The 11,635-nt window shown below is 35.3% G+C and overlaps 2 protein-coding genes across 2 annotated transcripts; both read right to left on the bottom strand.

Annotated features, from left to right (window-relative positions):
• Nucleotides 1-2,017: 2,017 nt before the first annotated feature.
• LOC113699850 (uncharacterized) lies at nucleotides 2,018-2,848 on the bottom strand. Its single transcript, XM_027220206.2, has one exon. The coding sequence runs from the start codon at nucleotides 2,846-2,848 to the stop codon at nucleotides 2,018-2,020; it is 831 nt and encodes a 276-aa protein (XP_027076007.2).
• A 2,952-nt stretch (nucleotides 2,849-5,800) lies between these two features.
• On the bottom strand, nucleotides 5,801-6,526 carry LOC113699851 (uncharacterized). The gene has a single exon (XM_027220207.1). The coding sequence runs from the start codon at nucleotides 6,524-6,526 to the stop codon at nucleotides 5,801-5,803; it is 726 nt and encodes a 241-aa protein (XP_027076008.1).
• Nucleotides 6,527-11,635: the final 5,109 nt, after the last annotated feature.

Here is an 11,635-nt window from a genome sequence, read left to right on the forward strand (position 1 = left end):
CCTCTTTGTCTAGATTTCGAAAAAACTCAAGACAAAGACGTAGACACCAAATTATTTATCTATCTGACTCAATTACAATCGAAACAACTAGCAAAACTTAATTATTTAAATCTAGAAAATAAAAGAAGTGGTGGGATAGTCCAAACCTAGCAAAATAAACGGTCGGTGGGAGAAAATCCAAATCCGACGTGGTTGGTAGGATAAAAATCAAACCTAACGAAATAAAAGATTGGTGGGATAAAATCCAAACTCAATAAAATAAACGTTCAGTGGGATAAAACTTAAATTTGACATGGTTGGTGGGAGAAAATCCAAACCCAACAAAATAAACATTCGGTGGGATAAAACCCAAACTCAACAAAAAAAGGTTAGTGGGATAAAATTCAAACCCAATAAAATAAATGTTCGATGGGATAAAATCCAAAATAAAAGATTGGTGGGATGAAATTCAAACCCAACAAAATAAAAGATTGGTGGGATAAAACCCAAATCTAACAAAATAAGTGTTCAGTGGGATAAAATCCAAATCCGATGTGGTTGATGGAATAAAACCCAAACCTAACAAAATAAAAAGTTGATGGGATAAAACCCAAATTCAACAAAATAAACGTTCGGTGGGATAAAATCCAAATCTAACAAAATAAAAGGGTTAGACCAAAAATGTGTTTGAATCAAAAGGTGCGAAGTGATTTTCGTTATTTTTTTTAAACAAATATTAGACTTACTTAAATGATAAAATGTCACCTTTGTGGCAAAATTGCCCCAGTATAGACTAGACTTGACTGAATGATTGCTGATTTTCTGATCCTTCAAGAAAACGTGTGTTGTTCAATCCTACAAAAGAAAAATAATTACAACGAAATATAATGCCACTAGCATGTGATCCCTCGAGTTTTGAGAAATCCGATCCTTTTAATATCGCACAACTGTTTGATTCGAAAATCTTGTCTAGCCCCTTCTTGATCTGCTAGCATCTGTATTCAGCCAACTGAGTTTAGACCATAAGAAATATGTTTATGCACCAATTCTGATAGATTACAGGGATTGTCTTTTGGGCGAGTTAAATGGAACGCGAATAAAAATTTTAGACAAAATTATTTCATGCGGACACCAAATGGAGTAAAATAATTCTTCAACAAGAAAAATGACTCTGACGAAGTTTACGGAACAATTTGGAAACTCAAATACAAATTCGAATCACCCATCTATGATGAGAAAAACATCACACTTGACCCCTTCAGATACCACATTTCTGAAATTTGGTGTTGCCAAATGAAGCTCAACACGAGGAGAAATCCAAACGAATATAGAATCTCTCGACTTTCTATTTCTGGCTTAGTCCATGATTCAAAACCCTACCTTAGCACCCTTTTGGGTTTTCACCAATGTTGCCCCAACCCATTTATTTTCTTTCTTTTACTTTTGCTTTTGCTTGTTTTTTTGTTGTTGTTATTTTTTTTTTAAAAGGTGCCCTTTCAGGTTTTCACCTAATTAACAAATTTTACCGATAGCCTATATCGATTTAGAAATATGTTTCAAGAATTGATGGCATCAGTGTGACAATCCTTCCCTTGCAAAATTGATGAAAGTGTATTGACATCATTTGCCATTTGATTAAAAAATTTTCTATTAGAATCACTGCTAAGGTGGAAGTCGGGGCTATAAGGCTTTTGTAATGGGGTCAGGTGTGGTGTTAAGAAATGTTATGGCTGGAAGGCAAAATTTTTTTTTTTTGGATTTTCAAAAATCATAAGATCACATCCTATAAAATCTTGCCCTAGTATAAGGCTATTGAGACTTAAAAATTTTCCCTAGTTTGGCTTTTGCTTTTTTCTTTTTTCTTTTTAAATTTATTTACAAATGTAAGATAAAATTAGCCCCAGTGTGTGGTTTTCGATCTTGGAGGTTCAAAGGGGAGAACTAGAGATAAAATGTTCAAAGAAAAAAGAAAAAGGCCCGCCTTTTAGTCCACCTTAAACCGTATTTCAAAAAAATTCACATAATCAGATAAAAAAGTCTAGCATATGTCCGAATTGATTGACTGAGGAAAAATCTGTCTGTCCATCTCTATGAGAATAAGTGCTCCTCCGAGCAATACCTTCTTAACAATGAAAGATCCTTGCCAATTTGGAACATATTTTCCTTTAGCTTTATCTTGGATGGGAAGAATTCGTTTCAAAACTTTGTCCCTTTCTTGGAATAGATGAGGTTTGACCTTCCTATTGTAGGCACGAGTCATTCGCCTTTGATAGTACTGTTCATGGCAAACGGTATTTAATCGCTTTTCATCAATCAAGGATAGTTGCCCGTGTTGTTGTTTAGTCCATTCTGCTTTATTCAATTGAGTTTCCATTAAAATGCGCAAAGGGGAGATCTCAACCTCTGCGGGTAATACTGCTTCCATATCGTACACGATAGAATAAGGCGTTGCCCTAATAAAAGTTCTAATTGCAGTCCAATAAGTCATTAATGCATACGACATCTTCTCATGCCAATCTCGATCCCTTTCTGTCATTTTGAGAATGATTTTTTTCAGATTTTTGTTTGCAGCCTCTACTACTCCATTCATCTGAAGCCTATAGATAGCCGTATTCCGATGTTTGATTTTGAATTGTTCGCATAATCCATCTACCATGTCATTATTGAGGTTTCTGGCATTGTCAGTGATCAGCGTCTTTGGCACCCTAAAACGACAGATAATGTGGTCTTTCAAAAAATCGGATACTACTTTTTTGTTCACGCTCTTGTAAGATGCCGCTTCAACCCATTTGGTGAAATTTTCGATCGCTACCGGGATGAATCGATGCCCATTTGAAGCTAGGGATTCAATAGTTCCAATCACGTCCATTCCTCACATTGAGCAGGGCCAAGGAGTAGTCACACTATGTAACTCTGTAGGAGGAGCATGTATAATATCGACACGCATTTGACATTTAATACATTTCCTGACAAAATTTACACAGTCATACTCCATGGTGAGCCAAAAATACCTCATTCTCATGATCTTATTAGCCAATAAGTGCCCATTCATGTGGGATCTACATACACCACTATGCATTTTTTTCATCATATATTCAGCTTCCTCTCTGTTGATGCACCTTGGAAGGCACAAATCAGATGTTTTCTTATATAACACCTCTCCGTTCAGAATAAATCTTGATGACATTTTGCGCCAGGAGCTTTTGGCAGTTGAATTAGCATCCAGTGGGTAAGATCCCGCCTTTATAAATTCCTTGATGGCGCTATACCACAGATGATCGTCAGAGATCTCTTCTATAGTTAAGCAATGTGTCGGTTTATCTTGGAACTGAATCTGAATATGTTCGATTACTAGCTCGTCCGGGTGTTGAATCATAGAAGACAAAGTGACCAGAGTATCAGCAAAAACATTGCAAGTGCAAGGGATATGCCTGAATTTCAAACTTCTGAACTTATTGGCCAAACTAAGCAGACTACAATGATACGACATGATTTTTTAGTCTCGCGTTACCCACTATTTAAGCATTTGATGCACTAGTAAATCAAAATCACTGAACGCGATCAGATCCCTTATCTCCATTTTCAATGCCATTTTTAGTCCAAAAATACAAGTTTCATACTCAGCCATGTTGTTAGTACAAGGAAATCGTAATGTAGTAGCAGTAGGGTAATGGTTTCCCTCAGGTGACACTAAAACAGCTCCGATTTCGGCTCCAAAAGAATTCAAACTGCCATAAAAGAATAACCTCCACCCAGGGTATTGCTCGTTCATATCTTCAAACGCACCAATAAATAAGATCTCCTCGTTAGGAAAATATGTATGTAATGGCTGGTAATCATCTTCTCTTGGATTTTCGGCCCAATGATCTGCTACGGCTTGACTTTTGATTGCCTTCTGCGTAGTGAAAATGATATCGAACTCTGAAAGAATCATCTGCCACTTTGCCATACATCCCGTCGGTATCAATATTTCCAATAAATACTTCAAAGGATTGAAGTGAGAAATAAGGTAGGTAGTGTGACTAAGCAAGTAATGCCTCAACTTTTGAGCGACCTAAGTTAAGGTCCAGCAACTCCTTTCAAGAAAAGAATAGTTGGTCTCGTAGGTGGTGAATTTCTTGCTGAGGTAATAGATGACTTGCTCCTTCTTCCCCGAGTCATCATGCTGTCCCAACACGCATCTCATAGCCTCACCCAACACAGACAGATACATGATCAGAGGTCGACCTGGTTTCGATGGCTCTAAGATCTGAGGATTCAACAGATAATCCTTAATTTTATCGAAAGCTTGCTAACATTTTTTGTTCTAGTGCATCGGCACATTCTTCTTTAATAATTTGAACAAAGGCTCACGTGTAGACGTTAATTGAGCAATAAATCTGCTGATAGAATTGATCCTTCCCAAAAAACTTTTCACGTCCTTCTGAGTTTTCGGTATGAGCATCTCTTGAATTGCTTTGATTTTCGTCGGATCAATCTCAATTCTCTATTTACTCACAATAAATCCTGCTCCCTCCGTCCCATTGAAAGTATCATTCTTTTCTTTTTTGGCTGTCCCAAAATATTTGTCATGTTTTCTATTTTTAACTACTTTATACTCTGAAATTCCCACCATACCCTTCATTAATTATGCATAAAGAATACTATAGTTTGGCTCACAAAATCCTATAGGCCCCACAATCTTTGGTTTCAAGACAAAGTGCATCTCTTTTCTCGATTGTAGGACAAAGTGTATAGGTCCCACAATCATTGGTTTCAAGACAAAGTGCTTCTCTTTTCTCGGTTGCAGGACAAAGTGTGTATCTCTTTTTTCTATAATTTTAATTAGAGATCTACAAATTAAAATTCACATCTTTTTTTATGAAAAAATTAAAATTCACATTGGCACAAACAGAGTAAGAGAAGTAGCCCACACCTATTATTCAATTAAAATGATCCAGCCAAAGAGGAAAAAAAGGCATTAGCATACAAGATTCAATCAAAAACATTCAGCCAAAATGATATCAAGGCCTTTAGATGGAGTACATGCTTTACAAAAGTTACTTTACTAAAGTGAGCAAAAACATTTAATTTACAAATTGATAAGCACTTTTACTACTCCAATCTTTGCACAATTAAAGTACTTGCAACATCAAGTTCAAAAAGTTTGAATTTTTAGACTTTAAATCCCTGCAAGTAAGATGAGAAAAAACGCGAGTTAACCAAGACAGCAAATAAAGATGCAGATAATTGAGAATACCAAAAGAATCAATCTAAAAAACAATAAAATATGAATTGCCATATCCAATAACTCAACTTATATTTCTAATAAGTAAACAACCATAGATACGCATTAAGTAAACAAGAATAATTTACCAATTTCCATAGATATGCATCTTTATAAATTGCCCTATCAATATTCCATAGATACACATTAAGCAAACAAGAATAACTGATCAAAAGAAAGATTGAGTCCTTTTTTACATTTTGCAAAATCCAAGCACTTATACTGTCGAGTACCAATAAATAAGAAGATAAAGAATATAGGTAAATGTAAACTACCATAAATATAAAATGCAAAATCCAACCACTTGTACTGCCATTTACTTGTAAAAACCTGATTAGTATACTTCAGTACCTATATAAAGAAGAAAAAAAAACAAAAGTTAATGTAAACAACCATAAACAAAGAAGTAGGGACCATAAACTGTAAAGCACAAACTAGTTTTGCATATAAGTGAACCTGTCCAATGAAACCATCTTCATGCTTGTATATGAATTCAAACTTGGTTAACAAGTTCTTTTTCAAATTCAATGTGCAGAGGAAGAGAACCATCTTTCATTAAATGATGCTTTCCAATGTGTGGCACTTGTAATTGTTTCCTCTTAAGTTCTTCATCACCTCTACCATACATGATTGCAGTGTTAAGAAAACATTATTGAGGCTTTCAGTTGATAGTTGATCAAATGATTTTTCAACAGCAAGGATTAGCTCATCAATTGTTTTGGGCGCTTCTTGATGTTGAAGTGATTGTATGGCCCTAAAATATCCTAAATCAAGAACATTCATGTCTGGGCTATTAGGAGGCTGAAATAACAAATGAATATCAAATCCATCCATTGAAGCAGCCTCAATAAATTTAGAATCTATGGGATTAATATGTGGTTTGGCATTATCTTGTTGGATGAAAATTTCAGTACCATTCTCACGTGGCCATTTACTGCATATTGCAAGTAAAACCTTTTCAATTAGGCATTTTCTATACACCTCTTTAGCCACTGACAATATTGGCTTCGTTTCTAATGTACCAGCAATCCAATTTTTACTATTCCTTTTTGTCGACTCTTTTAGTACAAAAGGAAAAATACCAATTTTGCCATCAAATTCTCGGTAGTAAGAGCAATCAAACCGAAGTCGAGCTACAGCAGCTAGAAACATAACATTCGCAATGAATTTTTTGCTCTTACATGTTCGAAGAGGTTGCTTTTCCTCAGGATGAAGATAGTACATTTTGGATTCTTTAGTCATATAAAACCATTTTTCATCAACATGAACAACATTAAACATACTCCTAAAAACTAGTTTAGTATTGAGACTTTCAGATTCAAGCATTGACAAGCAAAATCAAAGTCTTCCTTGCTTATTTTCATCCATCAACTGTGGTTTTAATGCATTTGAATGCTGCCTAATAGCACCTTCTTTAATTTGTCAATGAAGAGTTGACTTAGCCACTTTCATTTCACTGGAGAGAGAATGAATGTTTGTTCGGCAGCGAAGAGGAATTGTCATAACGGAGGTGAAATCTATTTCCACTCGTTTCCGTCCAGGTCCTTTCGTAAATCTCCGAGTTACGTCAACTGATAAGAATTTATTTTACGTATTTTTAGTGTGTTTTATTAGTTAATTTTGGTTTGATTATTTAGCTTTATAACTAAAATAACTAAGGTTTTGGTAAAAATCTACATTTTATGTTAAAGTGGCTAACATTGCATTTCTATTGATTTTTATGGGAAAAAACTTCATATTTTGTAGGTTTAATGATTCAATCATCAAATGAAGTGCATTGAGAAGATATTTGGATGATTGATGATGGATTAAAGTGGTGAAAATAAAATATGAAGTGTAAAAGGAAGAAATGCAATTTGAGGACAAAAATCAAGAAAAGTTAGCTTTGACAACTCAGACACATTTTCGTATTTTGACTATATCAGGAGCTACAATGATCGGATCAAGGTGATCTTGATACCATTTTGAAGTTAAGAGATATATCTACATTTGGTATGAACACATCAAAGTCCAATTCAGCCGTTTTCTTGGTCAAAATGTCGAAACACAGAAACTTATCTGGATGGTCGAAAGCTGAAGCCCAGAATTGACCAGTCTATGGTATTTTGACCATATCTCCATCCACCGATCTCCAAATTAGATGATTCTTGAAGCATTGGAACGCTAATTCAAAGGGCTACAACTTTTGTGTTTTCCGCAAAAGCCAGTTCGGCCTTCATCATGGAGAAAAATGCAGTTGAAGTGAGGTCAAAAGTGAAAACGTGTATGGCAGCCGAATTTCTGTAATTTGCTCAGCCATTTTTCTCATCTTCACACTACTTTCCAGCTAGAGTTGGAGAGAAAACGTAGGCTGCACATGCTTCAGAAGACATAAGGAAGAGATATAGCCAAGGTTCCAAGTCAAAAGCCATTATTTTTGACTCCCTTAACAAATTCAGATTTGGAGAATCATAGCAGAAATTTTGGACCAGTGGAAAGGCACCTCATATCAGTTTTATATAGAGAGCAATCAGAAAGAGAAAACATACGGGGGAGAGAGCTGGAAGTGCAGAAATGTAGTTCTTCCATTTCCTTTGTGTAGGATAGTTTAGCTAGTGTAGTTCATCCATTCTTGTATATTGCTAGACTAGGATTAAGATGGAGATGAAGAAGGCAAGGTGATGAACTCAAGTGACATGGGTTACATTCCTTTCCAACTCTTTATCTTTTGTACTTGATTCCAAATTTAGTTAATATGCAAGTTCTGGAATTTATGTCTATTAAGTGTTTCTAAAGTTTATGCCTTGGGTTTGGTTGAACTTTCTATGATTGTTAGTGTTTATCATTTGGCTATTTAACTGCTATGATTTGAGCAAGTTATTTAGCACTTTAGCTCTTTAAATCATGATTAATCTGGTACCATTAATTGTGATTATCTAAGGTGTTATTTCTACAATGAAAATTGAGATTTAACATTAGTTCAAGAAGTGCTAAACATAGGGAGTACAATCACGAAAGTAGAGGTGCACCTATGTGGTTTTTAGTGATTCATTTCATGTAATTTCACTGAAAAAATGAACTTGTAGCTAATTTCATAACCATGAGAATATGTATGGATTAGTTATAAGTATAATTGATTCACTACGAAAGTAGGTTTCACATGGTTAAGGAAATTACACCATAATTAGCCTAGATGTAGTATTCAATGATCCAAATATAGCACTTGCATGAGTAGTTAGGGATACCACAACCTAAGGAGCATTTATTTGTTATTTTGTATAATTTCAGTAGGATAAATTTGTTATCATTCATTGATAGTCTAAATAATAGAGAAGCTTTAGTAATACCGGTAATTGTTCACTCTTCCCTGTGGGATCGACCCGATATATACCCTAAACTACTAGTTGACCTGTATACTTGCAGTAAACGGGTGTAATTCGGTTTTTTAACTTGTACGTATGTAAAATACCCGTCACTACTCCTGCATTTGCAAAAGAGACTGCTGCTCATTTCCAAATCCTGCTAACAGTTATGACATTTATCTGGAATAAGTCTACAACATTCTTAATTGTCCCTCTTCTCAATTTTCCACCATCACTATACTACAAGAGAGTTTTAAAAATGGATTGCCTTTCTTCATTAGTTAATCTCTTTATACGATTGCAGGAAGTTTCAATGTCATCAAGCATATCCATTTTTCTTTAAAAAGTCACCAACGAAACAGAGCATAATGCTCATACTTATATACACAGTAGAACTAGGAGGGAGTAGTCGTAGTCTTTAGCTAACAAATTTTTAAAATAGGCAATTCAATTTTTAGAAATCCGCCAACTTGCAAAAGTTTTAGACCAATTTGGCGGTAAATCTTAAAACAAAAAAAATCAGAAATTATAATTAAGTAAGACAAGAATTAACGCCCTATTGACATAAACCCAAAAAAAAGAATAAAAACAAATCATAACAAGAGAATAAAAAAAACTCAATCTTGATATGTTTTAATTAGATGGATAATTCAAATATGGGCAGTGCAAATTAGACGAATCTTTATTGAAGACTTGAATCCCATAGAGTTTTCATCTCTTCCTTAAGCATCAGCGTCAACTTGCTGTCGAAAGTTAGGTAGAGCAAAATTTTAAGGATTTATTAGCAAAAGATGGAAGAAATTTAGGAAGTGGAGTAGTAAAAGACGATGAAATTTTCTTGCCGGAAGAAAGTTTGTAGCTTGTGATTTGAAGAGTTGTCACTTGTCACATCAATGTCTTCGGAAGAAGTGTTTGTATCAAATAAGGGTGATGGGCAAAAGTGGAGTGTACTGTGCATAAGGGCAAAAGTGGAAAAAAAGAAAAATTTTTCGGTGAAGTGTACTATGCATAAAAAGCACATATCCCCAAATAAAATCAAATATATGGGACGGAGAAAGTAACAATTTATCGGCTGGAGCTCCAAAAGCACATTTTGCAGGATTTAGCTTTAAGTTGTATTTCCTCAACCTTTCGAATAATTTCTTCAAATCAACCAGATGGTCTTCAACTTTCTTAGATTTAATGATAATATCATCCACATAGACTTTCATCTCCTTATGAATCATATCGTGGAACAAAGTGGTCATAGTCCATTGATAGGTAGTTCCATCATTCTTCAATCCGAATGGCATTACCCGCTAGTAGAAGGTTCTCCACGGAGTAATGAAAGCAGACTTCTCTCTATCTTTATTGGCTATCAAGATCTGGTGATACCCAGTGAAACAATCACTGAAAGCTTCAATTTCATGTCGCGTGGTGCTGTCCAGAAGAATATGAATATTTAGCAGCGAAAAATCATCTTTCGGACTAACTTTGTTGAGATTCCTGTAATCGACACAGACTCGCACTTCTCCACTTTTCTTCGAAACAGGTACAGGATTTGAAAGCCACATGGGATAATGAGACACTATAATGATTCTGGCATGGAACTGCTTTTTGATCTGTTCTTTGATTCTGAGACTTATATCTGGCTTAAATTTGCGTGGCTTTTGCTTTACTGATAAAAAATTTGGATCAATCGGAAATCTGTGAACTACTATGTCTGTTGAAATTTCGGGCATATATCATACGACCATGTAAACACGTCTTGGAATTTGATTAAGAATTCAATCATCTTTTTTCTCTGCCCCTTATTCAAATGCAAGCTAATTTTAATTTCTTCAACCTCTGTCTTCGTGCCAATGTTAATGATTTCTGTCTCTTCTAAGTTCGGCTTGGGTTTCTCATCATGTTGTTCAAAAATCTTTAAAATAGACTCGGATTCTTCCTCGCTATCACTCTCTTTTTGATTTTTGAATTTCATAATTTTAAATTCGTGAGAGATATCGAGTTGGCAATCATTGAATTCCAGAGTGGTGATATCCGAAGGGTCAAATGATTTTATTTTTGGCTATCTGAAAATAAAGTAAACATGTACAATAAACAAGTAAAAAATAATAAATGTGGACAAAAATCTTCCATTTCATTGAATTTAAGGAAGTAGACAGATATTGGAATAAAAACAAGAACTTTGCAACCTAAAATATTAGTCAAAACAAATACATATTCGATAGAACTGTGTAGTGGGAACGGACTTTCACTTAAACAAAATGTGCATTAACATGACACTGGAAGGAAACAAATAACTAAAAATAAAGCAGTTTTTTGTCATTGATTTTGGCCAAGAACAATCCTCTAAATTTACTGAAATTTCCTTCGAGAGAAAAGGTAATCTGTAGTCCAATTTTGCATGGCTCCTTTAGGGATGGTCGGGAACTCCATTTCTTCCAGTAGCTCATCCTCATAGTGATATGCTTTCCCTCATTCTCTACCTTTTTACAAGCTTGCATCTCCTTCTTATCCTTAACAGTCGGTTGGAATCCCAGTCCAAACGTGTCTTTCTTCTCAAAAAGCTCTATAGGTTCCAAAATGCCTTGCAAATTTTGCTCCAAACTTTTGTCTACCTTATACTCTCCTCTTATCATTTCTTTGGCCATCATGACGCTAGCTTCTGGCAGACCCGTCTTAGTCAATAAATCTTGTTCAGATGCCCCACCTACGAACACAATGTCAGCCACATGATGGGGGGAAGCCAAAGTTTTTCTACCATTCTCCTCCTTTGATGCAAAATTAATGATCATAGTGCAATCATCCTCAGCGAACACGGTGATGAGCTGATCATTGACAATGAACTTCATCTTTTGACAGAGAGAAGATGGAACGGCACTAGAAGTGTGGATCCAAAGTCGTCCAAGTAGAACGTTATAAACACTTGAAAAGTTCATAACTTTGCAAACCACTTGAAATTGGGCGGGCCCTATCTCCAGTACTATGTCAATTTCGCCCATTGATTCCCTTCTGATTTCGTCAAACCTTCTTAATATCGTGGCAGACGGTCGCAACTTAGCAT

The sequence above is a fragment of the Coffea arabica genome, chromosome 7c, assembly GCF_036785885.1.
Source record: "Coffea arabica cultivar ET-39 chromosome 7c, Coffea Arabica ET-39 HiFi, whole genome shotgun sequence".
NCBI lineage: Eukaryota > Viridiplantae > Streptophyta > Magnoliopsida > Gentianales > Rubiaceae > Coffea > Coffea arabica.

Bases quoted from the DNA above. Each gene is read 5' to 3' on its own strand.
- LOC113699850 (XM_027220206.2), bottom strand. From the start codon at position 2,848: ATGGACGTGATTGGAACTATTGAATCCCTAGCTTCAAATGGGCATCGA.
- LOC113699851 (XM_027220207.1), bottom strand. From the start codon at position 6,526: ATGTTTAATGTTGTTCATGTTGATGAAAAATGGTTTTATATGACTAAA.